Below are 23,990 nucleotides of genomic sequence, written 5' to 3' on the forward strand. Positions count from 1 at the left end.
TCTTAGGTCCCTAATGCAGAAGACTTTACCAGCTTGGGGGCGGGAGGCATCCTAGTCCCTACTTGTTATTGTTACTCCAGTTTCTAGCAAGCTTCGAGACCTTTCTTACGATTACATGAGAGGCTTGAGGTTGGGTGGCGGGAAAGGCTCTTAAAACTTACCTTCCCTGCAGATGGCCCCCGGCTGCCCCTGGTCAGGGGCCGGGACACCTTGTCTTGGACCCTGGAAATCCCATAATGCACTGCATACTCACATGGTGCATTTCGGAGATCCCCCTGGCTGGTGCTGGCCAGGAGCCTGCTCCTCTGTTGGCACTGCACAGCACCAACACACGGACACTTAGCCCGACTTAAGGGTGCCCTCACGCCCTTAACCATGGCTAAGCGGCAGGCTCCCTAAGTGGGTTTGCCACCGTGCTGCCGGGAGCCACTTGCCTCCCAGCGGTTCACACTCACAGCCAAGAGAGGGCTTGGCTGCCTTAGCCTGCTCTCGGCTGTATGTGTGGACAGCCTCTTATTTCTTGTGCCAAAATATTCAGTCTTCGCTGCCCTCACAGTCTTTCTCCATCTAACAGAATTTGCAGCTGCCTTTTAGTTTCCACGTATCACTTGAATAAAATCAAGGAGGTTAAATGATAAGTTTTAACTGTGGTCAAAAACCACAGCCCAGCTTCACCAGTGTAGAAGCTGCACAGTGAGTAAAAGGAAGGACCTATGGAAGCCGGAAAGGTTTGGGCAGGAGACAAGGCTGGTTCCAACAAAATACCATGGGATATGACCCTTGGGAAATATAATGTCAGGATGAAAAAAACTACATGGATTTTGCAGGAATGTTAACCTGTAACAGCAGCAGAAGACATGAATGCTTCCAAGATGTCTCTCGGCTGCAATATCTCTTGCCTGCAAAAGCTACATCAGCTCTTCTTCCATTCTGACACAACATAGTTAGGTGCATTGCTCAAGTTCTGTTTTCCAGTGTTCAGCAGAAACAAGAAGGCATTTGTTCATTTTTGAATCAATGAATTATATTCTATTTGCTTGAGCAGGGTCTATGGCTACTCAACCCAGAACATGTCTTCATATGTACAGGTTGCAGCTTGGATTAGAGAGATCTGTCTATCCTGCCCAGAGATTGTAATTGCTGAGGTTTGGAGAGTCAGGCAGTGGCTTGGCTCCTTAGACTTGTTCTGCAGCCAAAATAAACACAAAGCACTTTTAGAGTCTGCCAGGTAGGAAATCGTAGGATGTTTTCACACATGACACTAGAAGCACCTTTTCAGCTCTCTCTCACGGTTTGTTTGCTTTGGTAAGCTTTGTTAATGCAGGACAGAACATGGAATGTACATTCTAGCCAACTGCAGATGCAAGAAATGCAAAGGTACTTTTAGTGTCATGTGGCAAAGTGATCCTCTCAGCCGGAAATAAGGACCTCAAGACAGAGCTGTTATTTAATTGGTCTGCCAGGGCTAAATTAACCAATACGCTAAGATGCCAGACAAAGTGGGTAAGCCTGTTTCTGAGCAACAATTCTAACAGAAGATAATAGGATTTAAAAATTTGTGGGGCTCTTGTGTCTGTCAATTGCATTCACCTCTTTACACTAACTTGTAGTCAAAAGTATCGCTATGAATGCTCCTGACACTACAAAACATAATAGTTTCTCTCTATGTCTTCTACGTTTCCCTCCATTAATCTGATTGTACAAAAACTTTAATGATTTATAATGATTTAATGATAGGCTACATATTTCAGCAAGGCCCTAGGGGTATCAGGACATCAGATATGATTATGTTAGCTACACTGTGAACAGTAAAGTTGCTTAAATCCTTTAAAGCTGGGCACATTGTTATGACCAAATCATATTATTCCATTATTAAGTATGTTTGTAAGTATTGGCTGAATGTTTTTCATAGCATTTTGTTTCTCTGCTTTTTCCTGATATCCTCATGGAAGGAACCTGTGAGTCCTGGAGACTGGACTGAATCCCAAATTTTATGTTTCCAAAATACATTTTTGATCCATTCTACTTTTTTTGCTCTTTCCATCCAAAATACAGAGCTCTAAACAAAGGAGGTGATTGAAAAGATGCTTAAGTTTCTCTCTGGTTGCTTCCAGTGGCTGTTTCTGGAATGACTGCACAAACACAGCAAGCTAAACAAGTAGACCAAAGGTGACCTATTTTCTGCTGAAGGAACTGTGTGCTTGGTTGGCCACCCATGTGCCACCCATATGATCCTGCTAGTCCATAGCCATGATCACTAAGGGACTGGCACAGTTTTTGTGTGGCTTAGGTTTCATAGTGCTGATTCAGTGCACCTAACCATTGCAAATGCCTTCATCGGGATGTGCCTGCGCTGTGTCAGGAAGTAGGGGCAAATGGAAACACAAATGAAACAAAAAACAGCAGAAGGCCAGCTAGGTAAGCTCCAGCTAGAGTAAGAGGACGCAAAGGAGAGAAATGCCAGGCACTCCCTCAAACAATCCAACCAGAGGAACCAGTTCCTGCTAGCACAGAGGAGATGGATCTCTCTGGCACATTAAGTCAGAATGCTGGAGGGGAGTAAATGCTAAGCTTCCTAGAGCACCAGAAGGTGAGAGGAGAGCTTTTAAATAGCATATTCTGGTCGGGAGGGAGTGGATAGGAAAGAAGAAAGTTTGCCCACCCCCATAGGAACATAGGAAACTGCCATATACTGAGTCAGACCATTGGTCTATCTAGCTCAGTATTGTCTTCACAGACTGGCAGCAGCTTCTCCAAGGTTACAGGCAGGAATCTCTCTCAGCCCTATCTTGGAGAAGCCAGAGAGGGAACTTGAAACCTTCTGTTCTTCCCAGAGTGGCTCCATCCCCTGAGGAGGGGAATATCTTGCAGTGCTCACACATCAAGTCTCCCATTCACATGCAACCAGGGCAGACCCTGCTTAGCTATGGTGACAAGTCATGCTTGCTACCACAAGACCAGCTCTCCTCCCCAAAAGGCTTGATTATGTGCATAAGTGGGTAGCAGCTTCTCAAAGAAGATATGTCAGGCCCACTAGCTCAGGCTTTAATTTCTACTTGCCCAGTTACTTATCAATTTTATTTAAGCATGCAGACGGCTTCATTGTTCGGGTGCTCTGTATACAGTAGTTATGACCCCATGACCCCATACAATCCTGCTGTCCCATACATTTCTGTAGATCATCTTTCACTAATTTTGCAACCATACGTACATTAGCTTCAGAACAGAGCACACAATTAGCAAATCTGCATAAATTACTCCCAATCTGCATAACGTATTTAAAGCAGGAGAATTTGGATTTGTGGATGACATCTGTGCAGGCCTTTTTAAAGATCCCAATAAACTTGGGGGCTAAACATTCATTAGAGGTCCAGAAGGAGAGGTTCCTTATTTTGCACTCTGTGTCAAAGCCAATTTTTCTCAGATGCAATGTGCTGTTTGTTGATTTGACTTCTGTGGGATCTGCTAGTGGCAGGGTAGGAAATGCCTGTCAGGAGCTATTTTGCTGTATAACTTGAGGGGGGAAAGCATCCTTCCTCATCTCCTTTAACCATCGGGAGCAAAGGGCAGTGTGAAAATGAAGTTTTGCTGCTGCATCCCTCACAGAGTGGGATGAGGAGAAACAAGCGGCCTGCAGAAACGTCATGCTAAATGTCCCAGCTGCTTACGATATTTGTAACTCAAGTTAGGCTGGAGTGGCAGGAAATTCTGCAATTATTGGCAACTGCTGAAATTGGGGTGACACAACCCATGGGGTGATTGGCATTGGGATGGACTGGCCTTGCAGCAGATGCTTGGTTGTGATGGCCATTTGGTTCCTTCCAGTTCTATAATTCTATGATAACATGTGAGTGTAGCTTTCCATAAGCTAAAACTCTAAGCATAGCTCAGCACAGGACTGACCTGTAGTTTATACTCCTTGCGATTGAGAATGACGGCTGTTATTTGCTGGTCCATGAAGATGAGGATGATGACTAGAATGGCGGGCACTGATGATGCCAAATATATCCACCAGGGATTTGCTCCAAAGGGAACCACAAACCAGCCTCTTGTCGGGTTTGTAGGCTGCAGAGGGAATGGTGATTGGGAAAAATTAGTAGGGCACAAGACAGGTCAAGGGGAGGTGGCAGAACTTTCAGCAATGGGTTCAGTGGGCTGCACCAGTGCCTCATCATCAAGTATTTGGCAAGGAAGCCCCCGTACCTCTACTCTCATCTAACCAACCAAGTAAGATACAGAGGGTTGTTTTTCATTGCCTTTGATATTGTTTTATTGATACCAAGCTGTGGTTTCATAACTTTTAAAATTGAATTGATTAATAGATGCATTTGTTTTACATACATTATATTTATAAAATAAAATAGGAGGCACTGCTCTGTAGGTGTGCAGCTGGCTAAGCCCAGGTATCAGGAGGACTCGGGCAATCCATCCCTGCCTCCTTAACCAGGCTGAGTCAGAAGATATCTCCAAAGCTCAGCTTCAGCATCTCAAAAATGGGGCTAATTATAATGAGACCTCACTATCTCCCTCACTATCTCCACCCAGGGATGCTATTTGTGGGGAATTTAATTAACATCAGCTTTTTGCAGGCCAGAGAATGCCAAATGTTGTTTGTTGCAGGCACAGGAGAATGCAGAAGTTCAGCTGCTACAACTCTTTGGGACTTACTCCCCATCTCAGTTCACAGACCTGACTGGACTGCTGCCTTTACCACTTGTCAAGCCTGATATTTTGTCCATATTGGCCATCATGCTGCTTTGCTGCCTGTTCCAAGGAAAGGCTATAAGCTCCTTTGCCGCTCCCTTGGCAGGAAGGGAGTGCTGGGCTTGCTGGTGCCTCTGCTAATCCTCCCACACCCAGGCTTGGAGCAGGGGAACTCAAGCCCAGACTTGAGCCATCAGCTGGCTCCTGCTTCCCTGAAAACAGAACCATCAACGGAATCCTTACAGGGCTGTCTGGCTTTGGGATAGTCACTATGGCTAGTCGCCTGCACAGGCCAAGGGGCTCCACAGACTCACATTCTGCCGTGTGCAAGGGCACCACAGTTCCACTCAAAAGGCAGCAGAGGGCCACTCAGAAGCTGAGTTCCACACCACAGAACTCTGATGGGAAGGTGTTTAATGCTCCCACCCCTTCCTGAAGTGTAGGCTATCATTTTTGTTTCCACTGGCTCTCTCACATCTTTGCAATCAGATGTGGGTTTTTTTTTTATTTTTTAACTATTTTTTTAAACTGAAGAACAAAATTGTCTACAGGACACAGGAGAAATGGAAACAAAACTCTACTGTAAAGAAAGTCAATTAAAAATTAGGGTGAGTATAAGGTATCTAAAAGAAATGAAGTGGCTAAAAGTGATTCAGTCTAATATTGTACTAAGAAAGGCCTGAGTTTCTTAGCCTTCAGCAGGGTGCTTTCCAGACTAGACCCTACAATGGGGTCAGGACATATCTCGGAAGTGTGCTTCCACACTTCCTGCATCGTGACACAGCAGTCCCTAGGTTGACAGCAGGGTGCAGTTCACATTTCCAATGCCTTGTGGTAAATTTAATCGCTGTGATATAAAGCAAGGACGTTGTACACCCAGCGTGAAAAAGTTGCTGTTTTTTCAAGTTGTGAGTTGCTGCGAGACTACTCCCCCTGCTGTTTACATCCCAAATGCAACTTGCCCGAACGGAGGCATTTTGCTGCTGTTCCAGCAGCTAGTCTGGAAAGCGCCCAGGAGTTTGCTGGAAATAATCCAGAGCAAGTAGAAAGCTTTCTGCTTCTGCAGCATTGTTGAAGGAATGAAGACAACCCTCATGGTGTGCACAGAAAATAGTAGGGAAGCAAATGTAAAACTTGATATTGTGGGCTCTGGCTAACTGACGCACCTGTCAAAGGCTTTACAACACTCCATCACATCCTAATCTGGGGAAATCATGACACAAGAGACCATTTTCTCCCCAGCCAAGTTCTCCCTTTTCATGTGCTCTCCATAGAATGTTGTCTTTAGTAGAAAATCACTGGAATTTGACAATAAATGCCTGAGGTCTCCCTCCCTCATGGGGTGGTGGGATGGGAGTTCTGTGAGCTCTTTTAATCTCTAATACATAGTACTCTGGTAACTGCAGGAGGTCTCAAAGGAGAGCTGCAATAAAGGTGGAGAGGTAGTAATGTTCCAAATGCTCTTCCAACTCCAACAATTCGTATATCATTTCTGCAAGAACGGCATTTCAAATCTTCAACTTTATCTTGTAGCATTTTATTTTCATTGTCTATTTTAGTATCATGAGCTTCAATATTTCCTAGGACCAAAGGAGGCCATTACATCCCTGCGGCCCTCAAACTGTTTGAAACAAAGCTGCTGGCACAACTCCTCCTCGGCACCCAACTGGGCCCCTTCTCCAAATTTGACCCACTGGAGCTGGTACAGTCCAAATTTCTAAGAACAGCTTTCGAAGTCCCATGTTGTGTCTCCAACGCTACCCTACGCCTGGAGACAGGAATCATGAAGGTGGAGGCCAGCGTGTGGAGGATGGCCATTCTCAATTACTGGCTCAAACTGTCCTTCAACTCATAGGGTCTGGCCCCCTGAGTTTACAGGACAATTTTCAATCTATCTGGAAATGGACTCTCTGGACTAAAATGTCAGCTCTGGGTCTTTCCCCCCATCTTCTACTTGCTATGGCTATGACCAGGCAAAAACATCTGTCAAACAGAAAACAACAGACACGGAATGCAAAACCAATCTAGGCAGGGCCCCAAACTTCCTCACCTCCAAAAGACTTAGATACTCTGCCTCCCCCACTGCATACCTACCACAGCTGGAAGTTCCAAACCACAGGAGGGCCTTTACTCTGGCCCGATACTGTGCCCTCCGCTCAGCAGTGTTAGAAGGCAGATTCAGAAAGACCCCACCCGTGGAGTGACTATGCCCCTGCAACTCTGGGGAGGTCAAAACTACAGTGACAATTTTATAGATGTATAATTTTTAAATTTTAGAGCTTTTCAGTGCTACTGTTTATACAACTCTTCATTTTTTATAGTTTATAGACAACAATATAATTTTTACCGCCCTATCATCTTTTACATTTTTACAGTTTTAGACCTTGTCTTGTGCCTTTTATACACACCCCACATATCATTTTATGCTTGTACTTATGCGGGTCTAAGACCATAATAAAGATGATTTGATTTGGTCTTCACTAAGGGAGATAGGACTTCCCACAGCCCCCACCCCACCCCTTGTGCCAGAATATCTGCTGAAGACTGTAAAGTATTTAAAGACTACTTTGTTGTTTGGATATCTTCAGCCATTTTCTTTAACAGGGCTAGGATTGTAGGATGAGTTTTCAAGGGGAATTGGGGGGTGGGAGGGCAGCCTTGATGACAAGGGAGAGCTCACCTCTGGGCTTCCCACGCTTTCTCCATCACTGTTAACCCCTCTTTTCTTTTTATCTTTAAGTCCATTAGACTTCCCCATTTCAGCTTTCAGAGGGATTTTAACTGGATATTTGAATTGCTTTCAGTTAATAGCTCACCATAGCGCCGAGTGAAAGATAGCTTAGGGCTGCAAAAATAGAGCTGGAATTCGGCACCAGGGCGTTTTCCGGACTATGAAATTTGCAATGGTTAATGCATTGCAAACTGTGATGGAAAAGTGCAATGGTTTCAAAACGAGAGTAAAGGGTTGTTTAATGCTTTGTTGTAAGTTGGTGGCCATTCATATTTTCCGTCTGCTGAAATGTATTTTCCAGGCAGGAGTGTCCATATTCTCATTGAAATGCATTTATCTGCCCCCCCTCCTTCTCCATTTGGGCCAATGGACTCATAGAGTGTGTGTGACATGATTATTTTTTTAAAAAATGTTTTAAATGGGGGAGCGAAAGAGAGTCCCGTGGTGAGCCTGAAAGGAGAAGAGAGGAACTGGCACACCCGGGTGGGTCCTCTCTTCCATGGGGGTGGGGGTGGCCGGCAGCCCCTCAGCTCCCCCGCCAGGTCTGCTGCGGGCAGCCATAGCAGCCCCAAATGCAAGTCTCTGGGTGGTTTACAACAAAACAATAAAAACAACAAATAAAAAGGTTAAAAAATTACAATTTGAAATTTAAAATGTTAAAACTATTAAAAACCATCAAACAATTAAGAGAGTATCTAATTAAAAGCCTGAGTGAACAAATGTGTCTTGACTGCCTTTTACAAAGTTGTAAGAGATGGGGAGGCTCTTAAGCAAGTAGGATTGCACAGAAGTAAATGATTTAGTTCAATGGGCTTCCTCTTCAGTAAAAAGTGCACGAGAAAGGGTTGGATTCAGAAATCTGCTCAGCTGTACTTCCCTCCCCTTCTGTGTTGACAAGCTCAAGTTATGTTGGAAGCAAGCAGAGGAGGAGGGAGGTGTGTGGTTTGGGATCTGTGGGAGGAAAGTAGGGGAAAGCCGAGATTTCTCCTTGCCTGGAAACACAGGCAATATGGAGGGGCACTTAACAGATACGTTGTACATTGCAGCATGTAATCTGGAAAACGCCCAGATAGAAGCTCCCTCTCAGCCTGTCTTCATCGCTGGTAGCCATCTTAACTGGAACCAAATCCCCCCTTTTCTTTCTTCGAAGAATTTTAAGAGTTGGAAAGTATCTTGGAAGGCTTCTGGTCCAACCCCCCCGCTCAATGCAGAAAACTCCATTTCAAAACTCACTGTTTTTGTGAAGCCTTTGACTACATCCCTTATTATGCATTCCCTTACTGAAAATTCAGCCTAAGTCTTTGCTGTTGAACCAAATGCATATTATCCCGCTGCTACCCTTGATTCAACTTCCTCCTCTCCTTCCTCTGTGTGATCTTTTAAATTGTAAGCTCCTCAGGACAGCAACCTCTTCTCTTTTTTGTTACTTTATGAAGCTCCAAGCACCTCATTTTCTGTTTTGCTTTTTGAAAAATTAAGCTCTCACACTGTGTAAGCTCTCACACTTACACAGACATAAGAGAAAATGTGATTGCTCACTGAGAAGTAAACTTGCTTTCCCTTTCCCCAAGCAATGTCCTGCTTGGTGTTTCTGTATTGCATGTACCAGTGAAGGGGAAATGAGACAGAGCTTCTTCCACACTTCTTCTTTCCCCTGATTAGTTACAGTCGTCATTTTGCTCCAGTTGGCCAGGCTGCGTCACCTTGCCAGTTTGAGAACAGCTTGGTGGGTGCTTGGCACTAATGTTTCCAGTATGAAATTGTATGTTCTTAAAATAATGTAATAGATTAAAGAACTTTAAACACATGAAACTACTTGTATTTAGTCTTTTGCTGCTTTATGTTGACTTATGGCCACTCCAGTGAACATTTCAGAAACCCTCTCCCTCCCCTCCAAATTTCTTGTCCCAAAATTTGTCTCAGCTTTCACATTAATAACCCCACATGGTTACAGCAAAACATTTGAAAAACCCACCTGCCTGAAACATAGAGGGAGAGCAAGACAGACAATCAACTTCAATCCACAGCCCATTGGCTGATTAGAATCTGTCATTGGATTCTGAGCATGGGAGGAAACTGGGCTCCCCTTACCGGGGGTGGGGTGGGGTGGGGGATTATGCTACAACACTTAAGTTCTGTTCTTTTGTTTTGGTCTGCACACCCTTTATTAGGTGCCCACGTTGTGCAGTGCTGGTCTAAACTTGCCATGTGCGAGATGAAGTAGAGCAAAGGCCTCCCCTTGCCTTCATAACCCCTCCTTGTTTTGGGGCAGCTCCCTCAAGTTCCCAGAGAGACCTTGCAGGTTTCATGAGTCATGGCAACAAGCCTGGCTAGCATATCATTTCCTGGTAGGGAAAATGGGATGTCACCTTTTATACTGGTTCTACCTCTTTGCCTTTACTAGCAGCCTGACACACAGCAGAATGAGCAGCTGAAGTTTTCCATATCACTTTATCTCCATGCCATAAAACCTTCATTTGCACAGTGTATGGCACACTGCTGTTGAAAACACAGGAACAGGCCAATTTTTTTAAAGTGGCACTTTCACTGCTCCCACCTAGTCAATAAGTCATCTATATGCAAGAATTGGGTACAAGAGAGGAGACTGCACTTTCTGGGAGCCAATGGGAGCGTCTCTATCATCTTGCTGATGACAATGGCTGGAAATGGAAATAAAAATAAGCCAGGAGGAATTCCTAGTCACCCAGTTGCATAAACCTAGGCAGGAGTAACATTAGGCAGGTGAGTGTAGGCCGGGTGCTCACTTTGAGAGAACATCATAGGGAGAGTTGCCAGGTTGCAACCCAGAGAACCTATGTGTAGCCTTAAATTCCCACGTGAAGCAGCCATGGATTCTCTTCCTCCTCAAGCGCTATCATTGCTCCCTCTCCTGCTTGCTAGAACGAAGGGCACTCCAGGTGTGCTACACAACTATGGCTGCCTTTGCGTCCTCTGCAGTGTGGCATTTTTAAGCTGCATGCATTTTATCCAGGTTCTTCTTAGTAATAAAAGGGTTGCCATTTATACTGGACAGCCAATGTAGTATAGTGATTAAAATGTGAGCGGAGAGCCAAAAAGCTCCTCCTTCAAAGCCTCAGCTGTGAAGTCATTAAGTGGTCTTCTTCAAGTCATTGTTTCTCAGCTTCCGTGGCCCATGTGCAATATGTCGCTGACATACCTTACAGGGTTGTTGTAAATGTGGTGTACTGCCTCATTAGGAGACAACAAGCACAGAAGACATTGGCATGGGATGGGCCATGTGAGTGAACTGGAAGAAGCAGTTTTACTCTTGCGAAAGAAGGCTTCAGGGGTGGTTGATCCTGTATGAACTCCTTAGCAGCTTAAACAGTCCTAGGATCAGATCAATCAGTAACCAGAGACAATCCTGAGATAAGTTGTACTTGCTATTCTACCAGGGTAATTTATTTATTTTTTGCCTCGGGCCTTTTCAGTAAGTTGTAAGCAATAAACAACGGAGTTATTAGGAGAAGTCTAGTATGTGCTGCTGTCCTTACATACTCAGCAGTAAGAATTCCTGAGATAATGTATGTGAGGCACTTTGGACAGAAGTGCTATGGATTACATTGTTCTTAGTAGTCTTAGTGCACTTCTGAGGGAGGTGGCAGGTGGGTCCTGAGCAGTCAGCCTCCTTACTAAAATTTCAAGACATATACATGGGCAAACCACCCACAACCAGAGGCACTCTTACCCCTGGACTTCAGGGCCGAAGTCCAGAGCTGCCACATCCCCTGGGGGCCCCCAAATCATCTTTCGTTTGCCCTGGGTGGTGTGGTTTGTGCCCTCAAGAACCTACATGTTACAATATGATGCCTGACTTGCAGCAGTGGGTGGGGGGCCCAAAAGCCTTTAGGTCCAGGCTCCAAAATGACCTAGGTGCACCTCTGCCCACAGCACATCTCCAACCCTTGCCAATAATGGTTGGGGTGGTTCGCATGATGGAAGCAATGTCCAATAACAGTTAAATATGAGATTCACATGGTGCATGTGCTCCCGATTTCCAGTCATGTGAACCTGGGGGGGGGGGGATCAGTGATGTTAGGTTGACACCGCGCCAACCTGACATTTACCTGGGATCAACAGCTTTAGTTCAGATTTAAGATTCACAATTGTGAGGAAATGTTGTGATGGTGAGGTGCCAATCCAACACTGCGGATTTTTCCTGGGTTCATGTGATCAGAAACTGGGAGTGCACACACATTGCACTAATTTAACTGTTTCTGGACGTGGCGTCCATCATGAGAACTAGCCCAGTGCATAACTTCAGTCGTGCCCAGGTGTAGTGGCAAGCTTCTTCCCTCTGATCCCTCCAGTTTTTGCTTCTTTGCTGAGCCAGTCATGTAATCTAATGCATGTGAGTGCGCATACATATAAAATTGCCCATTGTGTAGTACTACTGTGACATTCCACCTCTCAATCCACAGGAGCTGATACTGCCCTTTCCAGCACAGTACCTGTTGTACCAGAGGCCCAGAAGTTGCATTGTAGCACACAATCTCCCACTGCATTCACTGCCACCCAGAACACACAGATGATGTCCAGATAACTGAGCCCAAGGAATACAAATATGAAAGGAGACAATGCTAGGATGTTCTCCTTTTAAATAGATCCTAAAATACCAGTGTGCATCTTGCCACCCAGTCTTCAGGAACCAGAAGGATAGTATTGGTTATATCAGGGCCCCAAGAAGTCATGAGCATGCAGTCATCATAAACAGCAATGTTACTCCAGTGGTTATGCTGACCAGCCTCACTGGCCTGACTTGGAAGAACTTTGAACGCATGTCCAGAGCGAATCTTTATTTATGCCTCTTATGTAGCCAACACCCTCCTTTCACATCCTTAAAATTCTAAATAATTATGTGCGACCACCTGACACAGCAATTGTACTCATTCTCTGTCCTAGCCAAATAACGTTTTTGTCTGGTCCTGACCAGTCTTACCTTGAACTCACTGGGCACAATTAGTTTGGGAGTCTCTAATCCGAAGGCGGCATCTATCCCACAGAAGATGAGGATAGCCAGGATAATGGAGAAATCGCCCACTAGTCTCCTCAGCTAAGATGCGGGGGGCGGGAGGGAGAGAAGGAGGAGGAGAATTGGCACAGGATTTGCAGTGAATTTCACAAATGTATGGTTAGTCTCCCTCTGAATCAACTCCTGAATTTCAAAGCTGGATGAAACCCCCTCTAACAAAAGACCCAGCTAGGTACCTCTTCTTCCCTTTCAGTGAAACACGAAATGAAACAACACTTTCTGGATATGTGGGGATGGTGGATTGTGGAAGTACTTAATGGCGCTAAAGGAATGGCATGGAGATGGTCACAGAGAGGGGTTGCAGCAGTAGTAAAGCAACAGGATCATTACCTAAAGGAAGATGTCCAAATCCTTCTCCACAACAGCTATGCTATACTAATCTTTGGACCTCTTTATGCGGGAAAGGGTGGATGAAAATCTTAAAATCTCTCCCTACTTCAGTGGAAGGATTGGCTTTCCTCTGTGTTTGTGGAAATATCATCAGGCCACATGGATTTTGTGGCTTTAATTATTTTTTTTCTGTTGAGGACAGGAGGAATGCATATTGGTATAGACATTAATTGTCTGATTGGTTGCTCTGCTCTCACTGGATAAAAGAAAACTTGATAATTTAAGATAGCAAAAATTAATGTATCTTTCTTTTGAAATATTGGGGGCAAAGTTAAGAACAGAGTCCATCTACGTCCCCATGGCTTCTGCCACAGAACATAACTTTCTTTAATAAAAATGGAAACATTAAGCTATTTCATCATTATCTTCAGAGCAGGCATCTCATACTGTATGTCATTTAACTGAAGATTACCCAGCTTAGATGTTTAAAGTCCCTGGAAGAACATTTGGTACTAGATAAGGAATGTAAGGGACTCTTATGTTGGGGGCAGGATCGTCCAATCCACTAGGCAGACCTAGGAGGTCGCCTAGGACACCAGTTCTTGGGAGGGGGCACACAAACAGTGCCAGGATATAGCACGGCCAGTTATTCTCCCTCTCCCTCTTGAATGAATACAACAAATATTTATATACTGCTTTTCAACAAAAGTTCCCAAAGCAGTTTACATCAAAATAAATAAATAAATAAATAAATAAATAGAATGGCTCCCTGTCCCCAAAGGGCTCATAATCTAAAATAGAAACATAAGATAGAGACTGGCAACAACGAGTGGAGGGATGCTGTGCTGGGGATGGATAGGGCCACTTGCTCTGCCCCTGCTCTGTAAAGAGAATCACCACTTTTGAAAGGTGCCTCTTTGCTCGGTTAGCAAGGGAGTTTCCCCAGCCTGAACGGCACCCTGCAGCCCTGCACAGTGGTGTCGGCATGTAATGTGTCATACTGCGCCCCGCTCCCCAAAAGGCCTGCACATTCTGCATCCCCAAAGACACAGTCGTCTTTGCTCACTGCACCTCACTCCCCAATTAGCAGCTCATCTCATAGGCGGCACTCCCTCTTCTGACTATGAATTGCCTGCCTCACATCCAATTCCAAAAAGAAATGGTTTCAGACTGGATTCCCAATTTCGCAGCAGCATCTTCTCGTCTCTGAAGTGTTAGTTTTGCCCCCATAACAGTCTGGGAGATCTCTCCAACTGTCCCCTCCAACCAGCATGGGCGAGTCATTCGCTGGTCATCTGCACAGGCTGGTCATTCGTCTCGGCAAATGAGGAGCCTGCTCAAATGAGGAGCCTGCAGTGTGGATACTGAGATCCACACTGCTCAGTTGGGGGTCAAACTTTGCCTCGGGCACCAAAAACCTAGGGCTGGCCCTGGCTGGGGGACATTGTGGCCAGGGAATGGCAGGGGCCTGTGGGTGCCTGCTGACAAAACATGGTTGCCTCTCATTCCCCTGAAGCAGCAAAACCAGCAAAAAACAGCTGCACCACCAACACCTGCTGTCAAGAGGAAGGGGCAGATCCAAACCCTTTTGTGGGGTCAGTGCAGGGGCGTAACTACCATTAGGCAAGGGGCGACAGTTGTCTTGGGGCCCCACTGCCTCAAGGGGCCCCCCAGAGGTGCATCATATGACTCCCCGCCCACCCGTGTTGCACCCCCTGGATCTTTTAAGTACCTAGCAACACCTTTGTAAGGGAGAAAGGAAGAGTGATAGGATTTTTCCATGCAAAAAGATGGTATTAGCAGGTATGTTCCAAATTTCTTCTAAAAATAAAAAAAGAAGCAATCTTTCCCTGAGCATATTTTAGTGTAAAAAGTAGTGAATTCAGCTAATTTGGGGGGAGGGGGAGAAAAGGAATGAGAGAAAGAGCAGAGAGGAGGAGGAGGAAGATAGGTGGTGTGAGGTGGGCGCAAGGCTATGTGTAGTTCACCAGAGGTGCATCAACATCTAATCTGACCCACCACCAAATTTTAGTTTGACACCCCCTGGCATAGTGCATTTGCAAGAGAGAGAAAATCCAAGCCCCAATATTTATATGGGGGGGGATCTTTATGGGGGGGAATTACACCCCCTGTAATTTCCTGCTGGATTTGCCCCTCTGAACTAGATATTCACTGTATTCATAATGGGGATGTGAGTGTGAGTGCACTGTATATTGTGAAGTGTGTTTGTGTGTGTGTATCAACAAGGGGCCCATTTTAAAATCTTGTCTCTGGGCCCCCTCCAACCTTGCTATGCCCCTGGGCCAGTGCAACCATCAATGGAGGCCCCTCCAGGCAGGGTGGCCGTGACTGGACTCTTGGCAGCTGCCATGGGGTCCTGTCTTGTGGCATTGGCCTTGGCAGCTTAAGACTCAGGATGCCGATCGGTCTCATGTTTCGTGGGCCAGCCTTAAGGCTTAGTTGTAGTGGTCACAGGTTACGCAAACCATTTTTCGGTTTATATGGAGCGACACTGTTCTTTGTGCTTCAACTATACTTCTGACTCATGCAAAGAAATGTCAGTGACAGAGTTTGGTGGTTCATTATGAATATAAAAGTCGCTACAAAAATCGTTTTTGCTAGGGCACAGAAATGCTTAAATATATGCCCACTGCAAAAGAATGGCTGCTTCAAGCATTTGAAGTTATGCAGATGGAGACATTAATGGATTAATGGATTCAACTTGTCAAAGAAATGGACCACCTGGGTTTGTTCGATTCTCTCAGAAATCTTTCCTCTCTGTTACTTTTTGGAAGCCGATATATGATAGCAATAGCACTTACATTTATATACCGCTCTATAGCCGGAGCTCTCTAAGCGGTTTACAATGATTTTAGCACATTGCCCCCAACATTCTGGGTACTCATTTTACCGACCTCGGAAGGATGGAAGGCTGAGTCAACCTTGAGCCCCTGGTCAGGATTGAACTTGTAACCTTCTGGTTACAGGGCAGCAGTTTTACCACTGCGCCACCAGGGGCTCTTGATCAAGAGCTCTTGATATGATCAAGAAAGCCTAGACTTTCCTGGGTTTTTTTCTATGCAATTTCTTATTTAAATATTTCTTTTTAAAAATAGTAATAAAATAGTCATTCATTTTTATATCTTACCTTTCTACCATAAGGGTGTACAAAGCAGTTCATTGCTACAGAACAATCGGTACTTATGCAAATTAAAACCAAGCATGATCATAGTCAGAGACTGCGAATGAGAGGTACTCACAGCTGCGGGGAAGTAGCGGCTGGTTTTAAAGTTCTTCACGGTCATTGAGCAGAGAAATGTCCCCAGGAACAGAATGAAAGACATGAAAGTGATGTCAGGCACGTAATTGCAGCTGTTGCCCACTAGGTGGCCTCCTAGTTGCATACACTCCTTCTTGGTCAGCAGGGACCAGTTCCTGAACTCTAAATCTAAATGCTGTGGAGAGGGAAGGAAGGAACAAGGAGCAATCTCTGCCGCATTAGCAAGAATGCATCGTCTACAGAAATGGGTGACAGCCTAGAGTGTGAAAGAAAGATGCATCATTATCTCAGATGGAGGAGGGTAAAGATCTTTTGCGGAAATGATTGTTACATAAATTACCTATTTAAAAAGCTAATGGCTTGGCTTTGCAACCATGCCTGGCCTTTCAGGACAGTGCATCCTTCTGGCTTCATAGAGGCGTGTGCACATTAGAAACCCAGCATGACAAGGCAATTCATCTGTGTATGCACCACCTCCCTTTGTACCTGGCATACCTCTCTGGATGTCTTCTCTCCCCAATGTAATCTGCCCCCAGAACCCTGAAGGCAAATTGTGTGCAAAGGAACATACCTAACAGGCCACATCAGAAAGACAGCCGTACACAGACATAGTAAGGTAAAGTGTGCCATCGAGTCGGTGTCGACTCCTGGCGACCACAGAGCCATGTGGTTTTCTTTGGTAGAATACAGGTGGGGTTTACCATTGCCTCCTCCCATGCAGTATGAGATGATGCCTTTCAGCATCTCTCTATATCGCTGCTGCTGGGAAACATACCAGCAGAGATTCAAACCGGCAACCTCTGGTTTGCTAGTCAAGTTATTTCCCCGCTGCGCTATTACACAGACATAGTACCTCTCCCCTATTGGATCTTTGGCAGACAGCTGGGCACTTGCCAGAGTGCTGCAATCAGAGACCGAGCAGGTGGGTGTGAGGAAAGACTTGTGTGTCCCTTGGCTCCAGCTACAGGCAGCCGGCTGGTGCATGGGCAATTCTCCCCTCCACCACCAGGCTCAGTGCAGACTGGAAATCTGCTCTCAGGTTGACTCTGGCCATTTTGCTAAGATTAAAAGTAGAGTGCCAGGATCTGTTCTTTGGGGCTGTGGGATGTCTTGGGGTGGGGTAGAGAGTAAAAGGACAGCTGCATAGGGCGCCATGATGAGCCCTGGGGCAATCACTCCATCCCAGCTATTATATGGACCTAAGTCCTTCAAGGCCTTGATCCTGCCTGGGTCAGCTGCATTAACCACAGCATATGATGGGCTTTCTGGACTTTTCATTTGTATCCTATCCAACGTGAATGATTTCATTTCTTACCTCTCCCAAATTGCTGAGGGTAGGGGACAGTATCTTGTTCTGAAGGGATGAGTTGACTGCCAGAAAAAAAAGGCAAGCAAAGACATCAGTTCTTATCCCGAAACTAACAGTGCAATCTTGTCTGGTGTTGGCTGGATGAGTACAGAATTTTCCGTTCTCTGCTATGTACATTTGTGAACATGCACAAATATTCTAAAATCAATAAAGAGGATACCAACCAAGACCCCTTACGCTAGTGAATTCCAAAGACATGCTCGTGTTAGAGATCTATGGCAAAGTAGCATTACAGTTAGAACTCCAGCATAACACCATCCGTGCATGGGCCAAGAATATGGGTGGCATCCAGGGTGTGGTGAGGAGGGTGGCATGATTTCATCAGGACCTTGTGATTGCCCAGAACTCAGCCCCAATCACCAGAGTTGATGCAGGGAAAGAGGTGTGTTGCGTTTCCACGGAGCGAAGTGGAGATCCCGGAATGGCTGAGCCCCCTTCCCCTTCTCGGTTTACACTGCCACAACAAAGGACAACATTCAAATTAATTCTGCAGCAAAATTATAAAGACACTAACACTGATATATAAGCCCCAGCCAGGGAACACACATCTCAGATAATGGTACACAGCATGCAGCCACATCACTTTGATATCATGTCTACGCCATTGTAGTGTGCACATGACTGGGGACATTGGTGAAAGGACAGCTGGTGCAAAAGGGACCACTTTGCACAAACAACAAACTGCTCTGGCTAGCAACAACAACAATAACGTAGGGGGAGGATATAAGGAACACAGGAAGCTGCCCAGGCTTGGAGTGAGGCTGGCGGAGGCCTGTGTTCGGGCACCGCGATGGCCCCTGGCCCCACACCCCGCCTCTAATGTCAGATGCTGGGGGTCACCGCCACTTCTGAAATCAGACACAGGGGCATGGTCTCCCTCCCAAACAGGGCCCCGTGGTCCCATTTGGAAGGGACATTGGCCCGCGTTGTGTTGGGCTCTCCCTTTAAAGGCAAGGAGAGCCGTTCCGGCCATGCTGCCAATGCAGCGCGGGTTGATATCCCTTGCAGACGGGGCTGAGCAGTCCCATTTGGGAGGGAGACCACGCCCCCGTGTCTGATGTCAGACACAGCGGTGGCCCCCAGCATCTGACATTAGAGGCGGGGTGTGGGGCCAGGGAGCCGCGGAGGCTCCTGAACACGGGGCCGCCACCAGCCTCACTCCGCACCTGGGTGAGTGAGGGCCTGTCGATGCAGTGCGGGCCGGTTTCGTTTCCAAACGGGGCTGCATGGCCCCGTTTGGGAGCGGAATAATGCCCTTCATGTCTGATGTCAGATGCGGGGGGGGGCGTGTAGGGGCTGCGAGGCGCGGCCCCTGATTGGCAGCACTCCAGGTTCTTTGAACCTGTTCACTCAGTGGTGGCTCTGCCCCTGAAGCTGCCATATACTGAGTCAGACCCTTGGTCCATCTAGCTCAGTATTGTCTACCCAGACTGGCAGCAGCTTCTCCAAAGTTACAGGCAGGAATCTCTCTCAGCCCTATCTTGGAGATGCCAGGGAGGGAACTCTATCTATCTATCTATCTATCTACCTACCTACCTACCTACCTACCTATTTTGGTCTTTGACCAGCATAGGGAGGGAACTTGGAACCTAGATGCTCTTCCCAGAATGGCTCCATCACCTAAAGGGATTATCTTACATCAAGTCTCCCATTCATATGCAACCAGGGTGGACTCTGCTTAGCTAAGGGGACAAGTCATGCTTGCTACCACAAGACCAGCTCTCCTCTCCTATTGCCAACACTGGTTTCCTCAAAACTCAGAAGTACCCACAAGCAACAAACCAAGTGTTTCTGAGGTAGCGTGATCCCAATCAAAACAGGCGCATCCCCGATCAGAAAGATAATAAATCAACATTATCTCCATCCTATCAGTATTAAGATTCAGTTTGTTCTCTCTCATTCAGTCCTTCACAGTCAACAAGCAATGATTCAGTGTTACCAGGACTCCCTAGGAGCGGATGTAAAAGAGAAATTGAGTTGGGTGTCACTGATGGCCCCTCAGCCCAAATCTCCAGATAACTTCAGCTGGCAGTTTCATGTAAAAGTTTAAAGGCATGTGGGACAAGATGGAACCTTGTGGAACCCCATAGACAGACAGGCGGAGCAGTTGTTCCTCAGCAGCACCTTCTAAGACCTACCCTCCAGGAATTAGCAGAGCCACCTAAAACTGGTGCCCCCCAAGTTGATTTCTACATGGTGGCCTAGAAGGATAGGTTTTGTAGTTTGTATTGTTTTAACTGATTGTAATGATTTACAGCGGTTTTTATGGAGTTTCATTGTATTTTCTTTTTTGTAAACCACCTTGGGATATCTTATGAAAGGTGGTATAGAAACTGAACCATAAAATAAATGATATCCAAACACCACTGCAAAGTCCAGGAAAATTAACTGGGTCAAATTCCCTCTGCTCATCTTCTGATGTCATTCATTTGCTAGGGTGACCAAGGAAGTTTTTGTCTTAAAACTGGGATAAAAAACTGACTAGAAGGGAAGGATCCAGATAATCAGCAAGAAAACCTGGAACATCACCAGCACCTTGCTTGAGCATGGAATTTTGGATACTGGATGATAGTTTTTAAAATCAGAGAGGTCCAATGATGGCCTTTCCAATTTAGGGGCACGCTATAGCCTCCAGATGGAACCCAACCAATTCTTAATGACACATTAACCACTTCTGTTACCCAGACATCCAGTCCCAGCCTATCCCTCTTGCTTAGCCATGATGGGCAAGGATCAAGCTTCTCTCCACAAATCCCATCCACACCTTCAGGTTGAACAAATTTGCCAAAAGGACCATAGCAACCTCTGGAATAGTCACTGAACAACTGGGATCCAAGTCAGAATGGATATGACTGATGTTATTTGCAAAGTGCTTTGCAAACGGGTTGCAGCAGACTTCTGAGGGTTTCAACTCCCTCCAAGAACCCAGCTGTAATTTGGTCTTAACCACTTAGAACAACTCTGCTGGCTGACACTGAGCAGATGTAGAGGTGGTGGGAAAATAAGACCTATGCTACTATCACTGGCACAACGTAGGCTCTGAAATAGGATCTAGCCTCTGCTCAGTCACATGTATCCAAAGTCTAACTTCACCATTGCTCTAGATATTGTCCCTCTCCTTTCCTTGCTACCAGCTCCATATAAAAACCCACAAGCTCTATCAGAGGCTGCTCAGGAGCAATCCTCTCAATCACCCAAGTCATTCTCTATATTCCAGAGAAGGCATCAACTGTGCCCGCAGGAAAATCCACCCCAACTACCAGGAAACCATTTGGATCCATCAGTCTCTGGGGACAGACCATTCTAACTGGCCAATTGGAGAGGACAGCTGGTCTTGTGGTAGCAAGCATGACTTGTCCCCTTAGCTAAGCAGAGCACTGTACAGTGAGAGCACTGTAAGATATACCCCTCAGGGAATGGAGCCGCTCTGGGAAGAGCAGGAGGTTTCAAGTTCCTTCCCTGGCTTCTCCAAGATAGGGCTAAGAGAAATTCCTGCCTGCAGCCTTGGAGAAGCCGCTGCCAGTCTGTGAAGACAATACTGAGCTAGATAGACCAATGGTCTGACTCAGTATATGGCAGCTTAATATGTTCCTATGTCCCCTACCCTATGTCGGAGGGCTGTGGGCCACCTCCAGCCTCAAAGGCAGGATGTCTCTGAGTACCAGTTGCAGGGGAGTAACAGCAGGAGACAGAGCTTCCCTATGGGCTTCCCAGCGGCATCTGGTGGGCCACTGTGCGAAACAGGATGCTGGACTAGATGGGCCTTGGGCCTGATCCAGCAGGGCTGGTCTTATGTTCTTACCCCTGTGGAGTTGGGTGAATGACAGCAGCCTAAGCATAACTGGGACAGTCTCTGTCCATATCAAGGAAAGAAAGCTGCTTTAGTATGCAAATGATGGGGTGGAGGAAATTGTATCTGTTGTGCTGATGCCTTCAGACGCACAGGAGTCCTGCTAGAACACATTTGGTAACCCTATTTATCTGTATTGCCATCAGAGCTCACTCCATCTTTGATGCTGCTCAATAAAAGCTTGACTATTTCTGTTATCTCTCTGGGGTAAGGAGAATTCAAAGAGAGAGCTGGTCTTGTGGTAGCAAGCATGACTTGTCCCCTTAGCTAAGCAGGGTCAGCCCTGGTTGCATCTGAATGGGAGACTTGATGTGTGAGCACTGCAAGATATTCCCCTTACGGGATGGAGCCGCCCTGGGAAGAGCAGAAGGTTTCAAGTTCCCTCCCTGGCTTCTCCAAGATAGGGCTGAGAGAGATTTTTCTCCAAGCGCTATTTTTCTCCACTCCAAGCACATTTTTCTCCAAGTACTATCTATCATAACACTAAAGCTCATACCCCCAGCTCAGGATCTGCATCTTAATCCCCATGGCAGCCCTTCAGCATCAGCCCTTCACCTTCAGCATCAGCATCAGACAGGCTCCCTAGTCACTGCTGGTGTGGTAAACCATGCAGTTGGGTTGCAGGTGGATACCAGGTTCTATAGCCACTAGCTATTAAAATGGGTGAGACAAAGCTTAATGGGTTGGGAGGGCCAGGGCCAGCCTGGTAAGAGTGAGGCTATTACCTGATTGGGGTAAGTTTATCCATGCAACACTCCCCTTTATTGTCGATAGCACTGCACTCTCTCAGGTGTGTCTGTGAGTATAAGGTTCCTTCCTACCTTTTCCAGCAGGATACTGCATCCAGGATTGGAACTGGGGACGTCATGTGTGATACCCCTTTTCTGCTTCAGTGGACTATGGCTCCATCCAAAGCTCCCTCAGCCCTGGTCCATATGGCCAGGTCTGTGCATTAGGCACAATGTTTTTCTTGAGGGTGTGTGGTTGTGGTTGTTGTTGTTGTTATTATTATTAATTTACACAGTCAGACAGGTGTTATTGACTGGTTTGTTTTATCCAGACATCGAGTCCTTCCCAAGGACCTGGGATGGCTGAATTCTATTGTCAATGTTGTTGCTGTTATAGATATCATCGCAGAATATAGGCTGTTCCCAGTAAAGTTGCTTTTTGTAATTGGCTGATGGTGATTTCTGTGGCCCCTATGGTATTATTATTATTATTATTATTATTATTATTATTATTATTATTATTATTATTACATTTATATCCCGCTCTTCCTCCAAGGAGCCCAGAGCGGTGTACTACATACTTGAGTTTCTCTTTCACAAGAACCCTGTGAAGTAGGTTAGGCTGAGAGAGATGTGACTGGCCCAGAGTCACCCGGCTAGTTTCATGGCTGAATGGGGATTTGAACTCAGGTCTCCCCAGTCCTAGTCCAGCACTCTAACCACTATACCCCACTGGCTCACGCTGGTTAGAACAGTCTTGTAATTAATCACCCCAAAGCAACCTGCCTGGGGAAAAAAAACCTTATCTTTGCTTGCTTGGGGGAGTTACCACTGATAGTAATGGTATTCAGTCCATGTGTGCATTTTTTTTTCATTTTTAAAGGTTTTTTGCTGTTCCTGTGCAGGCAGTGGCAGCTTCAGCAGGGCCTGGAAGTGCAAAGAACATCCCCAATGGCCAGCTCTTGCCTGCTGCCATGGCTTTTCTTCTGCAACATAATAAGCTGCCTTATACCAAGTCAGAACCTTGGTCCATCAGGGTGCTTTCCAGACTAGCTGCTCAACAGCAGCAAAATGCCTCCATTCAGGCAGTCACATTCGAAACGTAAACAGCAGTGGGAGCAGTCTCACGGAAACTAACAACCCAAAAAACCAGCAACTTTCTTACACCGGATATATGACGTCCTAGTTCTATATTGCAGTGATTAAATTCTAAACAAAGCACTGGAAATGTGAATGGCACCCTGCTGTCCGCGTAGGGACTACAGTGTCACAGCACAGGAAGTGTGAAAGCACACTTCCGAGATACAACGTGACCCCGTTACAGGGTCTAATCTGGAACGTGCCCTCGCTCAGTATTGTCTACACTGACTGTTTCCCAGTTCTACCTGTAGAGGCCAGAGATTGAACCTGGGACCTTCTGCATGCAAAACAGATGCTCTACCACTGAGCTGCAGCCCTGATCCATGCAGGATCCACCAGGATCTATGGCATAATATATGGCATAATATAGACAGAGCCTGTCGCCAGAACATCTCAGTGTTTCCAGATGCTGCTGAAGCCACTACTGCCCACAGAGGTGTGGCAATAAAGTGTTAAAAAAAGAAAAGAAGATCCCCCGACACCACTTGCCTGACATAAATTCCAAATCACACCTAGGCAAGTGGTTAGAGATAAGACTGGGGCAGAGAGTTGCTCTGCGGAATTCAGCTCCTGCCTGCTCTGTCTTCTTCACCCCACTCCCTGCTTTTTGGGCTCTGTTATGATTGTTACTGGGCAAGCAGCCAAAAGGAGAGTTTTCGATGTTTCCTAAACAATAGGCTTGCCAGTGCTTGATCACAAGGAGGGTTCTGTTTTGTTAAGATTCCTATGGCAGGAAGGGATTCACCAAGTCCATCTTTATTTATTAATCATATTTCTATACCGCCTGATATAGGCGGTATATCTT

The 23,990-nt window shown here is 46.0% G+C and overlaps 1 protein-coding gene across 1 annotated transcript in view; it reads right to left on the reverse strand.

The window, feature by feature from the left end:
* SLC4A9 (solute carrier family 4 member 9) overlaps window positions 1-23,990 on the reverse strand; it is a 70,447-nt gene that overhangs the window by 17,874 nt on the left and 28,583 nt on the right. Inside the window, exons 12-15 of the mRNA XM_053245909.1 lie at window positions 17,414-17,469; window positions 16,079-16,273; window positions 12,396-12,509; window positions 3,904-4,065 (exon numbers count right to left, since the gene is read on the reverse strand). Of these exons, the coding sequence (XP_053101884.1) occupies window positions 3,904-4,065; window positions 12,396-12,509; window positions 16,079-16,273; window positions 17,414-17,469 (527 nt within the window). The remainder of the gene's footprint in view (window positions 1-3,903; window positions 4,066-12,395; window positions 12,510-16,078; window positions 16,274-17,413; window positions 17,470-23,990) is intronic.

Source organism: Hemicordylus capensis, chromosome 4 (assembly GCF_027244095.1).
Source record: "Hemicordylus capensis ecotype Gifberg chromosome 4, rHemCap1.1.pri, whole genome shotgun sequence".
Taxonomy (NCBI): domain Eukaryota; kingdom Metazoa; phylum Chordata; class Lepidosauria; order Squamata; family Cordylidae; genus Hemicordylus; species Hemicordylus capensis.